General features: G+C 31.8%; 1 protein-coding gene across 1 annotated transcript; it reads right to left on the minus strand.

Annotated features, from left to right (window-relative positions):
• Positions 1 to 1,363: 1,363 nt before the first annotated feature.
• Positions 1,364 to 7,031, minus strand: LOC129914445 (opsin Rh2). Its single transcript, XM_055993706.1, has 5 exons — positions 6,756 to 7,031; positions 6,618 to 6,687; positions 2,054 to 2,692; positions 1,709 to 1,986; positions 1,364 to 1,564 (listed from the first exon to the last, which is right to left on the minus strand). The coding sequence occupies exons 1-5, from the start codon at positions 6,761 to 6,763 to the stop codon at positions 1,417 to 1,419; spliced, it is 1,143 nt and encodes a 380-aa protein (XP_055849681.1). The 5' UTR covers positions 6,764 to 7,031; the 3' UTR covers positions 1,364 to 1,416.
• Between the last annotated feature and the right edge of the window lie 16,573 nt (positions 7,032 to 23,604).

A 23,604-nucleotide genomic window follows, 5' to 3' on the forward strand; every position in this document is an offset into this window, starting at 1 on the left:
ACACGCATGCACTTCCTTATGTTGCATACTGAATGCCACGAGGCATTCGTGCTACTTGTTACATGCAACATGCACTTGCATATATTCTATGAAAAAAAAATGTTCTACAGTAACTCTCTATCTTCATTTCTACAAAGTTGATACCCTTTAGCGATGATTTAAGAAAACGCTTACTTTGGTATGCATTTACTCATGTTGTCTTTTTTTTTTTTTTTTCTTACCCATGATAATTTTTGACTTTGGGGCCGATTTTCTTCGATAAATGTGTTATAAACATAGTGTTTTATAAATTTATTCTTATGAATAAAACAATAATGAATAAAAAAGTTGCCAGAAAACTTATTGATTTTTTTATGATATTAGGGAAAACTTGCACCAGGTAAAATTTCTAAAAAATGTGTTTTTTTGCTTTAGTCAAAAATGGGTATGAATTAAAAATGAAGTTTTTATCATAAGTATTAACGGAGTTATTAACATTAACATGAGTAAAGGCATACCAAAGTAAGCGTTTTCTTAAATCATCGCTAAAGGGTATCAACTTTGCAGATAGAGAGTTACTGAAGAATCATCTCTCAAAATCTTCTTATCTCATTCCGGGACACCCTTTTTAGATAAAATAATTTTCCTATATTGTTAGTGTTTTGTTACATTTGTTATTAATTTAATACCATTGCACATTAAAGCGTTTAAAAATGCTAAAATTGGTGGTACGAATTTTAAACCACTGTCCAAGAAAGAAACAAAAATAAAATGTTTAACGAAAGTCATCAAATTTATAATTTCAAAATTTAAATTTTGACGGTCACTATGGTGTATGCGTAATTTTTTTTTAAACAAAGCGTTGTTTGCTAAGAAGATCATTTCTTTTGCTGAAAAAAATGACACAAGTTGATCTTTTTGAACAATTTTGACAATGACTATTATTGATGCTGTTGCTAGTCAACAGATGAACGGGCCAGGCCGTTAGTAAGGAGCCTTTTAGTTGGGTCTGAATGTAGAAAGGGGATCAAAATCCCTTGGAAGGTATCAAAATGACTCATATTTCCGCTATAAAAAAAAGTCTTTAAAAAGAAATTCGTTCTGCCGCATCTATGTTAAGTAGATTTAATGTATTAATCACTCCATATTTAATTTTACACCTTAAATCTATTGAAATCTCCCATATTTAAATGTCATCGCTTACCAAACTTTACCTTAAATAGATTTTCAATAATTCCTATCCAAAATATTAAAGTGACTCTTTACAGTTATTTTTTTATTCAGCTTGCAAAATTAATATTTATTGATTTTTTTTTTTCTTTCTTGTCATTTTTTTTTTTACATTTTTTGTATCCTTTTTGGATATTGATTCATTTAAGCTTAACTGATGCAAGTATATTTTTTTTTTTTAATTAATAGGAACTCTATAGATTCAATTTACGCTTTACTTTCAGCTTCAGTATTTGTATCGGCATTTCCATCAGAACCACCACCACCAGCAGCAGCAGCTGGTGCCTTTTCCTCTGTCGATCCCATCACACAGCAAGGACACTTTTCCTTCAGCACAATTCGATACTTCGGATGACTATACAATAACAAAAGGCAAAGTTAAATTTGTAATTAACTTGAAACTGCAGCTGAATACAAACGAAACGAACGACACGATGACAGCAACAACGACAACAGACCGACAACAACGAAATGGACCCAACCCTTTTGTATACCTTACCTTATCCCGTAAACAATGGGATTAACAACAGCACTAGTCTTTGCAAATGTGGCACCCCAAATGGTTGCAAACGGGGTAAGACCATCGATTTTGAATAATCCGTAGTAGCATATCACCAGATACGGTGTCCATGCGGCGAACCACAGTGAGATGGTTGTCAAAGCCACTTTCGCCAGCTTGGCTTCGGCACTCTTTTCCGTGTCCTCCGAAGAACGCAAGGACTTGACGTTCATCTTCTTAGCCTGTTCCCGCATTGCCTTCTCGTGGGCCGATACAGCCTGAAAAAAAAAAAAACATATTGAAATCGAGTCGAACTCGGATACCGTTATAATACGAATACCATACCGCAATGATAAACCAATAGGAGAAACATATGAGAAACAATGGCGTGTAGTAAACGAACAAGGAATACATGATGAGATACGATCTGGGATTCCAGTCTCTTGTCATATAATCGATGCTGCATGCGGTCAGATTTCCTTCTGGTACGTAACGACTCCATCCGAGCATGGGTGTTACTGTCCACAGAGTTGCAAACGTCCAAATAAATAGAATTTTCATGGTAGCTAGCTTAATGGTCATTGGTGTGCCAGAGACTCCTTTCACAATGACATTGTATCTGTCAAAGGCAACCATGCACATTGACCAAATCGAAACACAACCAAACATTGAGCCACAGAGGGCGTAGAAGTCGCACATGAGCGGGCCCAGAATCCAAGTTTCGTAATAGAAATTGATAATCATGATGGGTGATTGGGTAAGCATCATGCAGAAATCGGAGAAGGCCAAGTTGATGACAAGCATATTGGCAGGCGTGCGTAGGGATTTGGTGCCACCGAAGATGTAGACAACAAGGCCATTACCCACGCACGAGATGATCATAATGATGAAGGTGAAAACTCCCAAGATTTGATTCCATATTGGTTCCATGGGTGGGAATCGACTCCAATAGGGATTGACCAGATGAGCCATGTCGGGAGTGACCTGGATGAAAGAAGACATGGAAGAATGTTTTAAATGGAAAAAAAAAAAATATTTGAATAAAAATAAATATATAAGAAAAGTCATGGGTTAAGATTTATTTTGGTTTCGTTGTTGCACTCTGAGATAAAATAGACGCTCTTCAAATGTTTAGATTGAAGGCAAGGTAATTGAGAAAAGTACCGAAATATCAGTTTTAATTTTGAAATGGTTGTCTTTTAAAAATTTTAACTTTTTTTGTAGGTGTTGTACAGATATGGTTCAAGAATATTTCGAAAGGTAAAACGATAAGCTTTTCAATAATTTAAAGTCTATTATAAGTTGTCAAATAAAAAATTAACCAAATCGAAATGGAAGAAAAAAAAGTTTTTTTTTTAAATTTTTTTGACGAAAATTGATTGTCTTCAAAAAATTCCATTTTTTTCTAGCTATCGTACAAGCATGATTGAAGTGAATATTGAAAGCTTAAATCATAAGCTTTCAGATGATATAAAATTTATTTAGGTTGTCATGTTAAAATATTGACAGTATGATGTGTAAAGAAAAAAAAGTTAATTTTTTTCACATTTTTTCTTTTTGGAAAATGTGTGGTTTCAAGAAATCATTTTTATACTTTTTACAAAACAAAGCATGTTTAGTTATAGTTAAGTTCTTTAAGAGGAATTTAGTAGTTAAAAAATCATTTTTTTCAAAATTTTAGTTTTGATTTATATTTAAACTATGCAAATGCTTTTGTGTATGTAATTTATGCAGTTTTATTAAATATAGGTATTAAGATTCATTTCGATAGACAACCACGAGATCTGATTTGGGTGTAACTGAGACAGCGAGGGGTTCCTGAAATCTACGTACGGATGATCAAGGACATGTACGATGAAGTAAAAACGAAGGTAACATGCCCCGCAGGAGTCACCGAAGAGTTCCCAATCAAAGTCGGTGTGCACCAGGGAAGCGTCCTGAGTCCTTTGCTCTTTATTACAGTCCTTGACTTTCTGCTTGAAGGAAAAGTGACGGATCCGAAAGTGAATCAGTTATTCTTTGCTGATGATGGAGCCATCATAAGTGAAGATCCAACATCCTTGCAACGAGCACTTGATGTGTGGGTGGATGTTCTGGAGGGAAGTGGGTACCGGATAAGCGCGAAAAAGACAGAATATCTCTGCTGTCCATTTTCTGACCCAGACGGCCCTATTCCGGACATTTACCTGAATGGAAAAACACTTCCCAAGTGCGAAAAGTTCAAATATCTTGGATCTATGATCAACAACCAAGCTTCTTGTGATGACGACATCAACCACCGAATAAGTGTAGGGTGGATGAAGTGGCGCGAAAACTCTGCCATCTTCTGTGACCGAAAAATGCCCCCTAAACTGAAAGGAAAGCTCTATACTGCAGTTGTTCGCCCGGCACTTACATACGGTTCACAATGTTGGACAATGTACAGAACGTATGAGAGTAAACTGACAGCAGCTGAGATGAAGATGCTTCGTATGACAGCAGGAGTAACAAAGCTTGATCGAATCAGAAGCAAGAAAATCCGAGGAAGCCTTCACATCAAAAACACCATCTTGGATAAAATACAGCATGACCGTTTAAGCTGGTACTGTCATGTACAAAGACGAAACCCTGAGAACCCAGTTCAAAAGGCGATCGCTTACTACGTTCCAACGCAATCGCGAAGAAGAGGCAGGCCTAAGAACTCATGGAGAAGACAAATGCAACGACAACTGCATTCAGTTGGCCTTAGACATGGAACAATTCAAAATCGAGAAGCCTGCCGACGTTTCCTGAGGTCAACCCGGCGAACCCCACATGCAGAGCCGTAGTGTGAAGCAGTAAAGTGGGAGAGTTGTGACCCCATCCGAGATCATGACTACCGTCGATAATGGAGAAGAAGAAGAAGAAAAGATTCATTTCTAGAAAAAAAAAAAACTTCAAAATCGTTAGAGCCGTTTTTTTTTAACTAATTTTTTATAAATAATTATTTGGAAAAAAAGTTTTAAAATAAAATTGGTATGCTATTTTGTAAAAACCACTAATCCAATTAAAAAAAAAAAAAAAAACAAAAAAAAAAGTTTTTGTGACCAAATTTAAAAAAAATTCCGAAAATTTGATTTTTCAAAAAAATTTTTTATAAATATCCAAATTTTTTTTTTCAAAATTTTATTCCTGATTTATGATGATCCGCTTAATTTAAGGCGGAAGTCATCTTAGCAAAAATCTATTAATGGCATCCTCTTAATTTTAGGTGGTCTTTTTTCTCCGTGTATGTCAAGTTTATTGAAGGTATAATATTCGTGCTTTTAGTTTAATTAATTTTAATTATCGTCCGTAAACCGATTTTACAGATAATCTTTTTTTGAAATTAAAACTTCACATAAAAATAACATATTTTCATCTTAAATGAAGTGGATTTCTTTTAAATTCGTACATTCAAGACATTGAGAAGATTTGTCTGCTTAAGTTAAGACAGAAGTCATTGTTTTTATGTGCTCTTTTTTCTCCGTGTATTAAAATTAAACAGAAATATTCTTGGGAATACGCTAATTTTTATTTTCATGACTTAGACTTCATATCAAGGAATGATAAAATTAATAATATTATACTTTTTGAAAATGTACATACAGGGTGTCCCAGAAGTAATGGATCAAACGAAATATGCTAGTTGGGGAACTTAAGGGCTCTCAGAATTTGGTAACTTGTTCATCCCAAATCCTTACGGATTTCGAGTTAATGCAATTCTTGTGAAATTTCGAAAAATCCCTACTTGGCAACAGTATTTTGCTTCCTGCGCCCATTATTGATTTTTGTTTTTTAAAATTCTTTTACGAAAACATTGCCAAATAATTAGGAACAATTAATTAATCAAAATATTTTTTTATTCCATACGCCATTTCGCTGCAAATTAACTAACAGTTTCAAGTTTTATAAAAAATCTATTTCTAACTTTTATTTGAGAGCAACACCGCAAAAAAAATTTGTAGGGTGTGAGAATGGTTTATTATTTTAAAAATTTGCCCTGTTATTGTAGTTTTCAAAAAAGTATAAAAGTTACCAAAGTTGCAGTTAGATCGCAAAATATTACAATTTGAACTCAACAAAACAGGGTTTTTCAGAACAAAAACAACCAAAAATAAACACATTTTCTCGAACTGTTATTTGTTTATTTTTCTTTGAACAAAAGCTTCTATTTTTGTTTGTATTTTTGCTCTTAAAAACCCTGTTTTGTTGAGTTCAAATTGTAATATTTTGCGATCTAACTGCAACTTTGGTAACTTTTATACTTTTTTGAAAACTACAATAACAGGGCAAATTTTTAAAATAATAAACCATTCTCACACCCTACAAATTTTTTTTGCGGTGTTGCTCTCAAATAAAAGTTAGAAATAGATTTTTTATAAAACTTGAAACTGTTAGTTAATTTGCAGCGAAATGGCGTATGGAATAAAAAATATTTTGATTAATTAATTGTTCCTAATTATTTGGCAATGTTTTCGTAAAAGAATTTTAAAAAACAAAAATCAATAATGGGCGCAGGAAGCAAAATACTGTTGCCAAGTAGGGATTTTTCGAAATTTCACAAGAATTGCATTAACTCGAAATCCGTAAGGATTTGGGATGAACAAGTTACCAGATTCTGAGAGCCCTTAAGTTCCCCAATTAGCATATTTCGTTTGATCCATTACTTTCGGGACACCCTGTATATGTAATCTAGCTACTTTTTAATTCTTTTTTTAACTTAATTACTAACGATTTGTCTTAAAGGGTCACTGGGGTGTATGTGGAACACATTTTTTTTAGTGAGGAAAACTAACAGTTTAGTTAATAGTAATTGTTCTAATCGCGAAAAATCTACCAAAATTTGATTTTCCAAATGGATAATTGAATGGAAGGGTTATTTAAATTTTTAATAATATTCTTTACTCACTCGATCCAGAACAGATTCATTTGCATATTGAGCCGCATATCTTGGCCCAAAATTAAAAATTTCATTTAATCTTCAAAAAAAAAAGTACAATTCTTTTAAAAATTCACAACCAATTAACCAAATTCCATAATACTATACCCGTCCATTTCCAAAAATCTATTATTTACACTCGAATACACATCTGGCACTGATTTCTTTAAAATAGTTTCAGGCTTTTTAATATTTCAATATTTTGTTTGATTTTTTTGTTTTTTATTATTTCAAAACTTTTACAAAATAAACACAAAAATAAAATAAATCAATTTAAGTTCCGATAAAACATCTGTCATAGTGCACAGAGGCCGGCCGGGTCTCGGTTGCCTTTTATACACCAAATTCGCGTTTGGCTACGTATCGGATTGCAGTCAGGCCCCGAGGTTCATTTTTATATATATGCACTCTTTCGGACTTGTTTAATTGAATTAGGTTTTGTGAATATTTTGCATTTGACATGAGTCTATGATGCCTTTGTGAATTATTCATTTGTGATGTTTTTCGTGGTGCAGATTTTTGCATAGACCACCCTTTGACTTATGAGTGTTTGTGTGTATTGTGTGCAAGGGTTATGATGTTGCTGGGTTTTTGATTTAATTTTGTTCGTTTTTTTGAAATATTGGACAGGTCCATGTAACATTGATTTATTCTGTTTGTATTGACCGAATAATATGTAGGCAAGGATTTAATTGACTGGAAATATAATTTTGAAATAAAAAAAAAATGTATAAAAGTAATAACGGACTGAATTTTTTTTTTTTTTCATTTTTCAAATTTGAATGGTTCCGTTTAACAAATTGGCAGTCAAATATGAGGGTATAGCGGTTATTGCCGTCGGCTATTAAATTGGTTCTGATTTTTTAATTAAATTTGAAATTCAAAACAAAAGGAAATAAACTGCATGTAGACTAAGGGTTTTGGAGACTAAATTTAGTTTAAAATTGTAGACGCTGAAACACATAATAATGACTCAAATAGAGGTACGAGTTGATTCATGTTCTACGAAATTTTCATGGAACATGGACATGATAGTTCATTGAAATTTGTGAAGGACTCAATTTTTTGTCTCGATGTGTAAAGGGGGTAAGTGTGAATATACGACCTAGTTTTTTGACAAACAAAAAGAATTATCAAAATTAAATCACCCAGTCTAAAGTTATGAGGTCACAAACATAAAAAAAAAAAAAAACAAAAAAAAAGACGAATTGATAACCTAGTCCTTTTGGAAGTCGATTAAATTAGCTTAGCTAATCACGTGCTTATTTGTTGCGCAAATCAAAAATTTGCATGGTTTTTGAGTTATTGAATTTTCCGCCAAAATAAGTCATTGAACTTTAGAAAAAAGAAATTGAATTAAACCCCAAATTTGGAAAGAAGAAAAACAAAGCTCTTAAAATTCCAAAAAATGCGAAATCCAGTTTTTTTGTTTAGCAGGAACTTAAAGTAATTTAGAGCCTTTGCATTTTTTTATTTTTTCGAAATTGTAGTTTTGCAAAAAAAAAGCTCGGCCAGGCCACAAAGTGTAGACCAAAGTAAAAGGGACGTCAAATAAAAGGGCCTAAATTAATAAAATTAAGTGCAATTTATCAAGTCATCCGAAATTTATTTTGGGAAAATATATACCTACTCTAAACGGAAAATGTCAACATATCTGTCAACCATTCAAAGATGCAATACAAAAGATAAATTCTCTAGCTGGGACAAACCTTTTCTAGACTTTGCTAACCATGTAATCATCAAACTGAAAAATAGAGTCTCAAAACTGATGCTTTCTACGCTTAAATTAGTTAAGCAATTTTTAGAATATGCCACTCCATTGCTTTCGTAAGTGGATTCTTGATTGGATTATATCTTATTAAAATGCATGTACAAAGATTGCCATCTTTCTTTGATAAACGTGTATTAAAGTAAATTGATGTTTTGTCTGGAGTACAACAAGGAAGCATATATTGGACCACTTTTATTTAATGCTTTTCGTTTTCTGTTAAGCCTCTCCATCATAAACCCAGTACATATTTCTTTCCCTGCCCGAGTAAAAATAGAAATTGAATTTTTAAAGAACAAAATAAAAAAAAATTTTGACCGCCGCACCACAGCTGCACCACCGCTACCATTTAGAGGAAAATTTCGGCGCAACAGCGCCGCACCACGCACGCATTATTTCATTTTGTCAGAAAAATTCGCCGCACCATGATACATAATTTTGGATTATTTAAAAATAAAAACCAAAAAAACTACAGACGAGAAGGAGATTCGAACCCGAGTATCCAGAGCACGTTCTATTAGAAGTCCAACGCTTTAACCACTTGTACGAACTGGCAGTTTGTTACATACTTAAGTCAAAATAACTTTGAAGACTACTTAAACATTTGTATAAGTACGAGAATAGATTTGTTTTCATTCAAAATGAAATGGTGCGGACGTGGTGCAGTCGTGGTGCGGTGGTCAAAATGCTGCGGATGTGGTGCAGCTGTGGTGCGGCGGAATTGTGTGTTAAGGGGAAAAAAAAATTAGCCCATCATAATTCAATAAGCATCTTCACATTCCAGGAAATGATCTTTGTAAAGAGTTTATAATCCACACCTAGCTCAAGAAAATATTATTGATTTACAATTCACTTACCCTCTTGTGAACCTTTAATTGGAATTGTAATTGGACAGCAAAGTTTTGCTTACAGGATTATTGAACATTTTATCTCTTCAAGTTTAAGTGCATAGCCAAAAAAAAGTTGAATACTCAAATCTCTCTCATAAATCTCCGCCAAGGATCTTCTAAATTTGAAAACCCATTACTTTTATCCTCAAAACCTCATCCAAATGCAAACTTTTTACTCTTTTCACGAAAAGAAATTAGCAAAAATGTGCTTGAACAACAAACATTCTTTGTATCCACCTATTACTGTGTATCAACACCTTAAATGCAATGCACTTGAATTTATACGTCAAAGCCAATTTCCACTCTTATCTCATAACACTCACACTTAGAAGGCTCTCAAGTATCGCTTCTTATCCATATCGAAAGTAATGAAAAGTCAACTTAAACATCATTTCAGGCGTAATGCGTTTTGCGTATCCAATCCACCGGATGCACTTCTAGCCTTTATATGCGACTTGTCTCTTTAGTCCCTAAAAACGTACACACGTTAGAGAAGTCAGTCAGAGCATAGTTACCCTTGAGCCTTGAGTTGACAAAATGTCATTCCACTTTGAGTGTGTTGATTTTATATTGAAGAACTTTTGCAATCTACAAAAGTATTACCAACTTGACTCTCTCTCTGACTCACACTTTTCTACGACGATTTTGTGAGATGAGTAATATTTTTGCCAGTTTTCCATTAAAGAAGTTGAAAAAGTAGAAAAAAGAGGAGCAAGGAACTTTTACCAGTGTTGCATTTTATTTCTGAAAGTTTTTTTTTTTTTTCAAAAACATTCGGTTGCTGTTGCATTACATTCACACTCCTCGACACTCCACACACATGATTGCTCGCGAATTTTCCTTTTGCATGTAAGTGAAAAACCCCAACATAACTCCCGGACCGATCGAGTCTCGTCCCGAGACACATACATTCTCATAAATCTCATGTTTTTTTTCCATTTTTTTTTTTTGCAAACTATTTCCATTTTGTGAAAATACTCTCTGGGTTTTTTTTTTGTCAGGAGGACGAGCGACGGCGAAAAATGACAGTAGAAATGGCATGCACATAAGCAGGGAGGATTTGAACTGCTGGCTGCTGCTGTTACTCTTATAGTTCCTATAGCTTCTGGTTGATGGCGGAACACCTAAATGGGTTTGTTGTCAAATAAATCAACGTTTTGCTGTTCGAGGGGCGTGTGAAAGTGCATTTCGAAAACGAAAAACGCTATCAGCATTCATATGACATTTAATATTCCACCGAGAATTCATAATTGAAAACACTGTCGACTTCCGTTTTTGTTTGTTTTTTTACTTTATTTTTTTTTTTTGTTTTTTGTTGTTGTTGGGTGAAACCAAACACACACACACACAAGTCCATAGAGACCTTAAAGGCTAGTGTGGTGATGATAAATTTATTATTTTGCACCGCTTTGAAAGTCATGGTGGCTGAAAATAATGCATTTTAAATTTGGAAGAATTTGCAAGAAGAATGAAAAGAGATAAGTTGATAGATTTTAAAAGAACGTGACTGGAAAAAATTGTAATAATAGGGAATTATAAGGTTATGGGCAATAGCTCTTTATATTTGTTGGAATAAGGCTAGGCGCACACATGCGATTTTAGTCGCACGATTATTCAGTCGCAAAAATGGATCACACGCATTTCAATGCCGGTAAACACACATGCTTCTAAAAAATAGCCGCGATTAAAAAATTGAAAATTGTCCCATTTTTTTGGCGACGCGATTGTCGCAAATTAAAATGGAACAAATGGACCAGCATAGTTATGCACACACTTGCGACTAAACCGAAAAACGACTAAAAAGTAGCAGCCGCAAAGAGGCCAAATCATGCGCACACATGCAATTTTCAACCACTCGATTTTTTAGACGCAAGAAATGAAACACATTATTTTAAATGAGAGCGCACAGACTTGCGATTTTAAAATCGCAAAGTTTAAAAAAATGGATCCGGTTCTATTTTTCGCGATTTTTTTTTTGCTGCATATAAGGATATATTATACAGAATATAATGCACCTGCCCGCACGTGCGACACTTGGAACAGTTGTTTTAAGTACAATAATGGATATTACTAGAAAGTGTTGAATAGTGGCTCTTTTTTTATAAACGATAGGAAATTTAAAAGGACAATTCCATAAAATTCATAAAAATTTAAGAGAAGACCCTCAGAAGTTTACCCAGTACTATAGAATGAGTATTCAATGCTTTGGTGAAATAATGGTACTCGTGGGGCCTAAAATAAGATACAAACATACACATTGCAAATAATCTATTTCTATTTCTAATCTGGTAAACAAGCTGTCAAACCCTTACCAAATTTTGAGACATTTATTACTTTACCACTTTTACCAGAGCTTACACCGTTTCATGAAATCACCTTATCATAAAATCCGATCGTAGATACCATTTGTTTGAAATTTTCCATTACAAACGGATTTCGTGATTGTTTTCTTTGCGGTCATTTGACCATTAGATTTGAACAATGAGTATCTCCTGGCTTTTTTGATCTTGAGATGATGCATTTTTTTAATCGAAAAACGGTCAACTTTTTTCGACCAAACATAATGTTTTTTCTTGCAATAAAAAATAGTCGCGCGATTTCTTAGTCGCAAGTGTGTGCACTGTAATTTTATGTTGCGACTGCGATTTTTTAGTAGCAACGACTGAAAATCGCATGTGTGGAATTGGAATTCCACAAAGCATTTTAACATTAAAACTCGTGAATTTTACTTTTCAATAAAGACTCTCTCATAGCTTGCCTTGGCGCAGGGACAAAAGTCCCCGGGACATAAGTCCCGAATTTTTTTTTCTGGACTAATGTCCCACTTTACTGGGTCATAAGTCCCGAATCCAATTCGGGAATTATGTCAAACCCTACTGAGACATTAGTCCCGAAAAAAATTTTCGGGACTTATGTCCCACGTATTTTTTGTTTGCATAAATATATCTAAAGAGACTATTAGAGACTATAGCTGACGAAATAATAGAGCCGATATTGTTCTTAGGATATTTTTTTCGTAGTACCTACCAACTCCAATGTAAGGTACGGTTACAAGCTGTTGGAAAACAAAAGAAAAGTTTGCAAATTTATTGGTTAGATAGTCGAAATTGCATCGTGACAAAATATAAACAAATGTATAAAGTGAAAGTTTAATAATTGAAATTTGTGATATAATAACCGATATGAGTTCTTACCAGGGTGAAGCAGAAAAAAATTCCTCAGATTCGAATCTCTTTAATTTGCACAACCCAAACGCGAAGCGGAAAAAAATTTTGCCCACGGGAAAATCCATTTTGAGGTGTGGAAATAAAAATTCGCGCGAATTCGCTTCGCGTTTGGGTTGTGCAAATTAAAGAGATTCGAATCTGAGAAATTTTTTTCCGCTTCGCGTTTATCGAGTTATAACACAAGCATATCTTTGCAACAAACATTAAACTGGCAAAATATTCTCTTTAAAGTTTGAGTTCTATTTTTTTCCTTATCAAACTGAAGTAAGACAAATAATAAATAAAACTTATTCTTTGAAAAGTTGGAATGATATAGAAATCATATAAGTATTATTTCGCTTTAATAAACCGCAACGAGGCACATTCGTTTTTTTTTTTTCTGAAAATATATTGACGTGAAAAAGAAATAAAGCCAAATGTTGAAAAATGGCTTTATTTCTCTTTTGAAAATTAAAATTATGCCAATTTACGAAAGACTTCCTTATTACATTTGGGCATCCTATTTCATGGCACCAAAAAATAATCTTATGAATTACTTAGTACCTATATAAGCATTTATAGTAAAAATATGTATGTAAAATAGTTTTTACTCTATTCGGGACTTATGTCCCATTTTCAACTAAAAAATTCAGGACTTTTGTCTCAGTAGGGTGGGACATAATTCCCGAATTGGATTCGGGACTTATGACCCAGTAAAGTGGGACATTGATCCCGAAAAAAAAATTCGGGACTTGTGTCCCGGGGACTTATGTCCCTGCGCCGCTTGCCTTGTATTCAATACCCTGTTTGACAGCACTAGCTTTCTTTTGCCTGACCCTTCCTATCGTATTCTCGGATGGAAATTATATCTGCTTTTAGAGCCTCCACCAGTTGTTCGGCTGCACGTGGTCTAACAATCAAAGTTGAAGATCCAAAATTCACTGTCCTTATTTCATTTGCAGAGGGCTGATCATCAGTTAACCCGTTCGTGTCCGAGGCTGGTCGTCTTTCCAAAATTATGTCTTACAGCTACCGGGTAATTGCCCCGAGAAGCTTTAACCTGGAGTGCCACGTAATTGAATAACTCCAAGAAGCCTATTATAATAGTACATGTAAAATAGTACATAATATCAAGAAATAAATAAAAAAATTCTTACACTCATGAAATTTGGCAAAAAGTTTGCTTTTGGAATAAGAACCAAGGACAAAAAGTCTATAAAAAAAAGTTGGGTGGAAGGGTGTTTTTTCGCGGACAAGAGGGAGGGGAATATCATTATATGACACATGTTTTTAAGGTATTTTTTGATGCTGAATCTAATGCCATAAAAATATAGTCAATACGATTGGTCTAAAAAAAGTTATCGCAGATTAAAAACAAGGGTGCTTGTTTTTTGACTTCAACAGGTAAAATATAACAAAAAACCATGTGAAAAACATGCTTCATTGATGAAATTCGGGATGAAGGTTTTAGATAAAGCAGGGAAAAAGGATTCATAAAGTTCTTAAAATTATTTTTGGTGAAAGGGTGTTTTTTTGATAGGTTAAGTTGTGTGTGAGAAGGGTATCATAAAAGCTGACTTATATTTAATTAATTTTTAAAACTTGGTGAAAAAGTTTTGGTTGGTATAAAAACTAAGAATCCATAAAGTGAACAAAAATTTCTTGAGTGAAAGGTTGTTTTTTTTTTCAAGAAATGATGAAATTCAAAAACTGGGAAAAAATTGTTACACCAATGAAAATTGGTAAAAATGTTTCATTTATAACAGAAACCAAGATCCCAAAAAGTCTATAAAAATATTTTGGGAAAATAGGGAGAAATCCGCGATAAGTCCAATAAAATCAATGGTATAAAAGGTACCCTCATGAAATTCAATAAATATGTTCTCTTTCTCATGGGGACTACGAATAAAAGAAATCTATAAATTTTTTTCATGTGAAAGGGTGTTTTTTTTTAGTTGTAGAGAAAGTATGTGTATATTTGGAAAAGTGTGCAATACTAGAGTAGTACTTGTGGTACCCTATTTAAATTCAGAAATTATGTTACTTTTGAGATGAGAAACAAGAATCTAAAGTGTCTATAAAAATTTCATGTTTAAAAGGGTGTTTTTTTTTAGTAAAAACAAAAATGATAAATCACCCTAATGATATTTGGTGAAAACGTTGAATTTGGGATAGAAAGCAAGAATAAAGAGTTTTTATAAAAAGAAATTAGGTGAGAGGGTGTTTTTTTCGAAGAGACAGTAAAATCTGTAATTGGTCCAAAAAGCCAATGATTCGTGTAAAACGTCTAAGAACTTAAGTATAAACATTTAACTTGTCATCAAAATTAAAAATAAAATGAAGTTGCATGAACTCGATTCAAAGTTCAGGTTCACCTAAAAAGTGTCCTGAGAGGAGTCCTTACTGATTTTTGCCTTTATTTATCTGCATCACATCGGCTTAGTTTGCTTCCTGAAGGACTAGAGAAAAATTTGTCAGTAATTTAATTGTATCCAAACAAAACTCATATCTCCATCATAAAATTCCAGATTAAACCGAACTGAAAAATAAAAAAAAAAAAAATATGTATAACGAAAATTACCACCTGAACAAAATCTTATTACCTAAAGGTGAAACTTTTTTTTACGAACTTATTTATCACCAAAGCACTTCAGCTTAACATAATTGTCCAATGTCCATCGTGACTAACAAAAAATTAGCATTTTAGGCAATAAAATCTGGAATAATGAGAGCAGTTAATAAAGTATTTTAATTTGTTTGCAATACATCAAGGACATTTTGCCTGTCCTTATACAAGTTAGTAATAAATTTTATTTTATTTTCATCTCTAACCTCAAAGATTCCATCTTATATAATATTTTATATGGAAAAGCTAAAAACATATTTGCTGCATTTCACGTACAAATTTTTTTTTTTTTTTTTATTTGTGAAGCTTAGAGAATTATGAACATGAACCAAGCAATAATTATTCTAGAATAGAAACCTGCAAAATTTATGATAATTTACTATAACTTTGCCTTCGGACAGTAGATATACTCGAACTCGAATGCTCTCTCGGTGTTCGGTGGTGGGGAAATTAGCTCCTATAAGACAAACAACATCATTGGACAAACGATAAAATATGATTGTACTTTATCGCTGCCATTTATTTGTGTCACAAGCAGATGTGGGAAGACGACAAGGACGACGACAGCTCAACCAATATTATATAGAGATTCGAGTCCTTGCAGTTTTTCTATACACAAACATATTTTGTTTGTCCGGCTGAAAGTCATCGTATAAAGTTGAAAGTCGAAGAACGAAACGACTTTTACCTTGGTCTTGACTTTCAATGTGGTCAACTTCGTCCTTTATTTTATTTAAGGAAAATTTATCGATTCATACTCGTAGTATACCTTACCTATCTCGACTCGTAGATCTTTTATGTTACTTCTAATATGAGCATCGAATGTATACTTGTACTTGTATAAAAAGGGGGGGGGGGCGATTCCTTTTTAAGGACACTGCACGTCAGTTCTTTTGCAATTTTTCCCAATTAGTGACCACTTCCTTTTTGTTGATTACAATGCCACAAAACACTCTCACAAAAGCTATAGAACTAGAACAATTTGTTAAGAAAAAAAAAAAAAAGGATGAAATACTCTCATGAACGAGTATAGTTTGAAGGATATCGTGATTTCGTGCAAACTACTTCCTTCAACAATTCGACGTGTTAATGGTTTTTTGTTCAGAGTGTGAATTTGTTTCGGGTACATAAATACAATAGAATGGTGGTCCAGTCATTTCCGCTAAAGCATCCAAATACGTGTGGCAAATTAGGATTCATGGCATCTATTCTCTGACTTACGTGAAAAGGACTTGGCCGATGAAGATAAATAGTATTTTTTTCATATAAAGCGAGAGTATAGTGTTTCTTTAACAGGAAAAAGTGTGATGAAGTGGAGACATTGGTACTTGAAGGAAATGAAAATAGATAAAACAAAACTCAATTTAAGTACTCAATATAGCTATCCTACAGTGAAATGAAATTCCTGATCAAATTTGAGAAAATTTAATCGTTAAGCTTTCAATTGAAGAACCATCCCACACACAAAAGGTCGAATTCTCTCCATTTATAAAAATTGAGTAGGTATAGGAAGGGATTTTTTAAAGTGAGATGGGATTCGCAGAGGGAACATTTTTGCCTTCATGACATATTATTTTACTGTGTAGGTACTTAAAAAATAAATTAACCTTTAGAAATCATTCGGAAGTTGAAGTAGGACTTTTATTATCAGCAAAAAATGATCATGCTTTTAAAAGTACCCTTTAATAACAATAACATACCATACTTTTTGTTAAACCAATAAAACGTATGCGTTTTTTTTTTAGTTTTCGAGAAATCAAAAAAAAAAATAGGTACTACGACTTTTTTTAGAAAACCCTGTATTTTTTGTTTTTACGTGGCTGGAACCCAATGGCGGCTGGGGCCTGAGACGTCACAAATGAAAAAAATTATTAACTGAGGGTAAGTCCAATATTGTTTCACTCAATAGTATCCTCTTAAAACTCTGAATGTTCAAAAATCAATTGAAAAAAGAAAATTTATAATTTCTCAGCCCCGTAAAAACAAAAGGAATTTATTTAAAAAAAAGTTTTTTTTTATATCTCGAATAATGGCAAAACATTTTAGCATTCGGTTTTCTGTTTTTGATTAAAGAATAATGAGAGCATTGAATTTTGAAAACAAAATAAGGGTACTTTTGCTAACAAAGTTTTTGATGAAAGAATGGCATTTCCAAATTCAGACTATTTGGAGTCAATCCCCGATTTAAAGTGAATTCTTCAAAATGCGTCTATTTTTTTTAGTGCATTTTTTTCATTTTTTGTCCATTTATGGTAAATTTTGAATAGTATAATTGTATAATTATATTTTTGTTTTTTCATATTTGGTAATTTTTAGTTTCCCGTGATAAATTCAGTTCTCCACAGATTTTTTAACAGACACACCGAAATTATGACTTGCAATGTTAAGTTCCGCCGTTTTGCCCAATTTTTTACAAATCGGGCCCTTAACAAGTCTGTCAGTTTTATACGTGCTTGAAACACATAAAATACATTACCTTACCTTACCAACGTTGAAAAAGAACGTTTGTCAAAATATTTTTTTCCATCAAAAATTAGTACTTTTTATACAAAAAATGCAGCCTCGAAGCAACTATATGACTGACATTGACCATCATGAGATTCACCATAATATACTTAATAAATAACCGTCAACTTCCTTATTTTATGTTTAACCGTTACAGATTATTCTCATCAGTTAGAAAAATGTTCATTTTGTCAAAATACTTTTTCCGACCATTGTAATTTTCATTTATGTCCTAAAAAACACCTTATGTGTCATATTTCCAAATTTCATTAAGATAATTTATTTTGTGTGATTTTGAAGCTGCATCAACCGTCTTCTCATCCCTATTCTTGCGCATACAGTTCAAAAAAGCCTATATTGAATACAGAACAGAGTACGTATACGCCACAGTGCACGTGAACAACGTGCAAATAATGTGAATTACAAGTTTGACCTGAGTGACAACTGACAACACACCCAAATTGAAATGCAATAACATTTGCACTCAAGAATTCATAATATTATAATAATAATAATTTCAACTTTTTCGTCTCAAATATTTAGAAATAAACAGAAGTACAAAGGCTTTTCTAATAAAAATCGAAAATTTTGAATTATTACTTCTGCTTGAAAAATTTGTATTTCTGCCTATTTTAAAAATATAGAAAAAAAAAAAAAAACAAATAAAAGCTCAATTTAAAACAAAACAAATACAAATAAACAAAATATAAATAGCAATTTTTCTATTATAGTTTTGGTGCTTTTCAGAAATTTTTTGTCTTCGAATGCCACAATTCGGGAAAGCGACTATGGCGCCAAATCTCAATCGTAGCGGCGTTTTTTAGGTTTCATTTCTTTATATAATTTTAAAGTATTTCTATATTTATTTAATGATACCGCAAAATCAATCATATAGTTCAATTTGCCATACATATAAAATAATTTGAAATACAAATAAAATGAACTACTTAAACTAAATTACAAAATTGATGTTTATTTAATTCTTTTATCTTGGTTCAAACATTTTGACGTGATAACGTCTTATAAATCGATGAACCATGGCAGCCACCACAAAAAAGTGACGCCATTTTGTAACGTTACACTCTCGCACTTTCGCAGTGCGGCAAAAAATTTTAATTAAAAATTAAAAATAAACTATTAGAGATACAAAAATCTTCTATAGCTTATTTGAAAGATAATAACTTGAAGCTTAATCCAAATGAAGGATTATTAAAAATTCGGGGTAAAACGGAAAGATGAAATTTGGGCTAAAATCTAAACGCAAAGTCGTAGAGAATTGATTTTTTTTTTTGCTATAGATAGATGGGACTAAAAATTTTTAAACTAAGCTATAACGTTTTGTTTGAATGTTGTACACGTGTTGGGGCTATGACAAAATGATGATTTTGGGTAAAGGAAATTTTTTTTGACAATTCTAAAGATGCCAGATGAAAGATGAGGGAAAAAAAATTAGGGGTCTAATACGGAATTTTTTTTTAACACTCTATGCATTCATGTGCACAAACTTGGAAACGTTAAGTGATTTTTGATTGAATAACGGAAGAAACAAGTTCTTAAAAAACACTTTTTTTGACCGTTTTTAACCGATTTTCATTGTTTTTTATTTTTATCTTTTTTTCTTTAATAGATACAGGAATAAAGTATATAGAGTAATGATAGACCATGACTACGACTATATGTGTGCAAAGTTTCAATCATTTTCGTAAACAAAATTTTGAGATAACGGTAAAATAGAATTCAACAGGTTATAACTTTTGATAAAGAGCAGATAGAAATTTGATTAAACTTTTATGAGCATTCTGATACAATTACGTTTCATTTGGTATATCACATATAACGGTAGACTAACTACAAGCTACACAATGTTAAGTCAAGAAACTTGCGAAAAACCTCAAAACCCCAGTGGAGATCTGTTGATCATGAACAGCCACCAGTGTGGGAAGTACCGTAATCTCAGTCTGGAAATTCGACATGGTTGACTTTAAAAAATTCTAACTTCTCTTGTAGGCATCTTTGAAATGAGATTGATACGTCATTTGAAAGATGAAATAATAAACTTTCACATGGTAAATTTGTTTATAGATTGTGAAACAAAAAAATTTACTCCATAGCCTGAGAACATAAAAATAAATGTTTTTTTTTTGCTTTTTTTAATGAAATTTGATCGAGTTCAAAAAATTCTAGCTCTTTTTGTAGGTGTCTCATAAACCTGATCGATATATATATTTTGAGCTGAAGCAATAAGCTTTCAGGTGGTATAAAAATTATTATAGGTTGTTATATCAAAAAAATGAATTTTTGGGTGATGGAAATGATTTTTTCACTTTTTTTCATAAGAAATGATTGTTTTTAATAAAACAATTTGGCTTTTTAATGGTATTATTTTTTTTTGTAATTAATATAATGAGATAAGAAAAAAGGTAATTTTTTTTAAGCTTTTCTTGTAAATTATGATTGTTTGAAATAAATAAACGTTTCAATTGACTCATTTTAAAAGCACACAACCTGTTTTCTTACGACGTTATCACGTAAAATCATCGTCCGTAAACCGGCTTTACAGACAACCTCTTTTTTTTAAACAAAAAGTTAAAATAACATACATAAATTCATGTACTAAATGACTTAACCTCTAAATGAAATTTGAACTTTCACGAAATTTTGTATCCACTTTAAAGAAAAAAAATTATAAATTGTTAAAGTTTATAGTGAATTATGGGAACAAGTCGATGCCTAGTTAAATCATAAAAAAAAAAACTATTCTGAACCTATTCCACATCATAAAATTTACATCGTTTTTACTGAAGAATAAAATAAATCGTTATACATAGGAGTATTAAAGCTGGTCCCTGGATAAATTCTCAGCTCAAAAACGATAACAAATCATTTAAACATTTTGATAAAAAATTTTTTGCTCGTAAAAATTTACTATTCTCCTTAAATAAAGGAGGCAATTTTCGCATACTTTTTTTTTCTCTTGATTTTTATTAAAAGAAAATTTAAACCTTCTTAAAGAGTGAATATCAAAATCATTCACCCGCACACACATTAGCCAATCTGCTTCTACTACCAACATTTTACTCGATAATTTGACTGTTAACTTCATTATTTCACTTTCATTATGTGCAGCTGTGGATGATGATGTCTGTCTGTTAAACGCAAATGGCCTTCCTTTTTTTTCTTCCTTTTACATTCGAACTTAATAGTTTAAAAAAAAAAAGAAAAAAAAAACAAGGAGCTTGAAGTTCTATTTCTTTCGGTTTTTTTTTTTTTTTTTTGTAAAAGCATTTTCAAAGATAATGACATCATTGTTACGATCTTTCTCACTCGTTTATCCAAATGAAAGCAATCATATGAAATTACCTTGTACGACTTCAGAATAGAAAGGAGAGAGAATGAATCCCCAACAAGGACTCTTGTATACCCAATGGAAAACCAACTTTCAAAAAAAAAAAAGGCAAAAATAAAGTGAAAGAACTTATGTATTCTTAAGCTGCCCATTTTTATAAGACTCTGCCAGCCTCTGCCTGCGCCTAAATTCTGAAATGTATGCGAAAGCGAAATTAATTTTTGATTGAAATGGTCCTGAAACACCGCATCGTTATCATACCACCATCACCATTTCACCATCATCATAGTATCGTTTACAATGAAATCCAGAGGAATCAGGACGAAATCTTAGGGATTGCCAGGAAAGGAAACGAAGGAAATCACATCAATAAAAACGAGTAAATAAAAAAAAAAAAAAAGAAATAGCTACCTACTACTTGAAAACGAAGATGAAAAATTGATTGATGATAAATGAAGACTTGGAACGAAGAAGTGACGCGACGAAGGGAAGAAATTTGTTATGTCTACCTTTAGCCTTGTGAAGGACCAAAAAGAAAATGTGATTTCGTCCTTCTTCTCTACTTTTATTTAATGACAGAAAAATGTTTTCGTTGACTAAAAGCTGCCAGCTTATTGTAATGGATCTCCTGCCATTTATTTTTTTCTGCAAGTTAAATGCCACGAAACGACAGAAAGACTACGACTTCCACTATACCAGCAAGGACAACATTTGAAGTTTATATTTCTTGTTGGGATTTACTTGTGAATGAATTACATGAAAGGAGGTGTGAAGATTGTTTGTTTAAATTTTTGAGTTATATCGGTCAAGAGGGATTTTTTTTTTTTTTGAAATTTATTCCTTCATAACATTGAATTAGATGGGAAGTATAACGAAATACGAAAACAGGATATCCGCGTTATATATATACTATTTTTATTTTTTTTTGTTGGTAATTTAAATGCTTACAAGGAATATTAATGTTTGATTTTTTTTTATTACTTTCAGGTTTTAGTAGGTGTGTTTCAGTTTAACGCTTTGTAAGGTATTGGTTTTAGGAATAATTTACAAAGGTATACAAAAAAAAAAACATGGAGCTGGTTTTTGATTAAGTTATTCAGAATATAAAATAATTTGGTAAAGGAAGTAAATTTTTTATTGATTGTAATAAAAAAAAAAAATTATGAAAATTAGTGGTGTGTAAAAAAAAAAAAATAGTGTGTTTTATGACACATGTCTTGCTGGTTCTTTTTTTATAAGAAATTTATTGAGAAAGGTGATTCAGCACTACGCAGAGAAAAATAAGGGACTTTAAAATAAAATGGTACCCTCTTTAAATTCTATCTTCTTAAAACAATAAGATTTCTTGTATTTATAAAATATTTTAAGTTCAAAGTGAACTTAATTTCATTTTAATAAGAATTTTTTATATTAACAAAACTAAAAATAAAAATATTTATTATCAATTCTAACCATTTATAAATTCCGGATCATTTGCAAGTTGTGAAACATTTTTCATTAATTTTTAAAGTTTCATATGTATAAGCCCCTAATTTTGAATATTACTGAATTTTAATGCGTATACGGATTCAAAAGTTTAAAAATAAACACAAAAAATATTTTCCTTATTTTTATGCTTACCTGACAAGAACTAATTTTTAATGTTTCATTACAAAATATCGATATACCTAATACAGGTAGTTTTGAAGTGGTTTTCTTAAGAATTCGGTAAAATTGTAAAAGTTTATAGAAAATTTAGATTATTTTAAATTTGTTTAAATAATGGTGAGCCATTGTAAAAACATTCCGTAAAAAAATTTTATATACTTTTCCGATACACTCTTTATAGTGCTGAGAATATTTGCAAATTTTCGAATATTTTCTATCAACTTTTACAGTTTTACCGAATTTTTAAGTTATTCATTACAAATCTACCTGTATCGATTTTTTGCTAAGGAAATATTAAAATTACGTCGGGTTAGCACAAAGATAGGACTTAAAACTTGGAGAATATGTTTTTGTTTCGAAACTTTTGTGCAGGATGCGCATTCAGCAATGTTCAAAAAAAGAGGACACCCTAATATGCAAGTACCTACCTATGTTTTTACTCAATAAATGTTTATTTTCTACTTCCATTCATTCTTGATTATACACCGAAAAAAAAACAACATCAAATTAACATTCTTTAAATATCAAATTAACATTTTTTAAATATCAGCAAAAAATGCTCTATAAAATGTGTTTTATGATAATTAAAATATCAAAACAATATTTTATATTATTAGGATGATATTTAAATGTCATAAATTTCATATCAATTTTTCATTTGTTTCTCATTCCAAATTGTTGAAAAATATTGAAAAAAAAAAACTCTTAATGTGGCGCATTGTGTTTTTTTCGAAGTTAAATGTATGATTTACTAAGAAAATTTGATAGCGGAACCAAATTTTGCATAAAGGTTTTAATATCCGTTATCATTAAGAATTTTTTTTTTTTTTTCAAATCATTTTTATTTTTCATCATCTTAAAACTATCTTAAGCTAGACAAAAATTCATAAAAACTAGCCTACTTATCAATTACCTACAACTAACTTGCTGGCCCTATACGGGCACTCTAAGTTATACTTCATTTTTCTT

The sequence above is a fragment of the Episyrphus balteatus genome, chromosome 3, assembly GCF_945859705.1.
Source record: "Episyrphus balteatus chromosome 3, idEpiBalt1.1, whole genome shotgun sequence".
In the NCBI taxonomy this organism is placed as follows: domain Eukaryota; kingdom Metazoa; phylum Arthropoda; class Insecta; order Diptera; family Syrphidae; genus Episyrphus; species Episyrphus balteatus.

What these genes read in the sequence shown, in the direction of transcription:
- LOC129914445 (XM_055993706.1), bottom strand. An exon ending in ATGAATCTGTTCTGGATCGA is followed by an intron (nt 2,693 to 6,617) that starts GTGAGTAAAGAA and finishes TCTTTCATCCAG; the next exon opens with GTCACTCCCGACATGGCTCA. An exon ending in CCCATTGTTTACGGGATAAG is followed by an intron (nt 1,565 to 1,708) that starts GTAAGGTATACA and finishes GTTATTGTATAG; the next exon opens with TCATCCGAAGTATCGAATTG.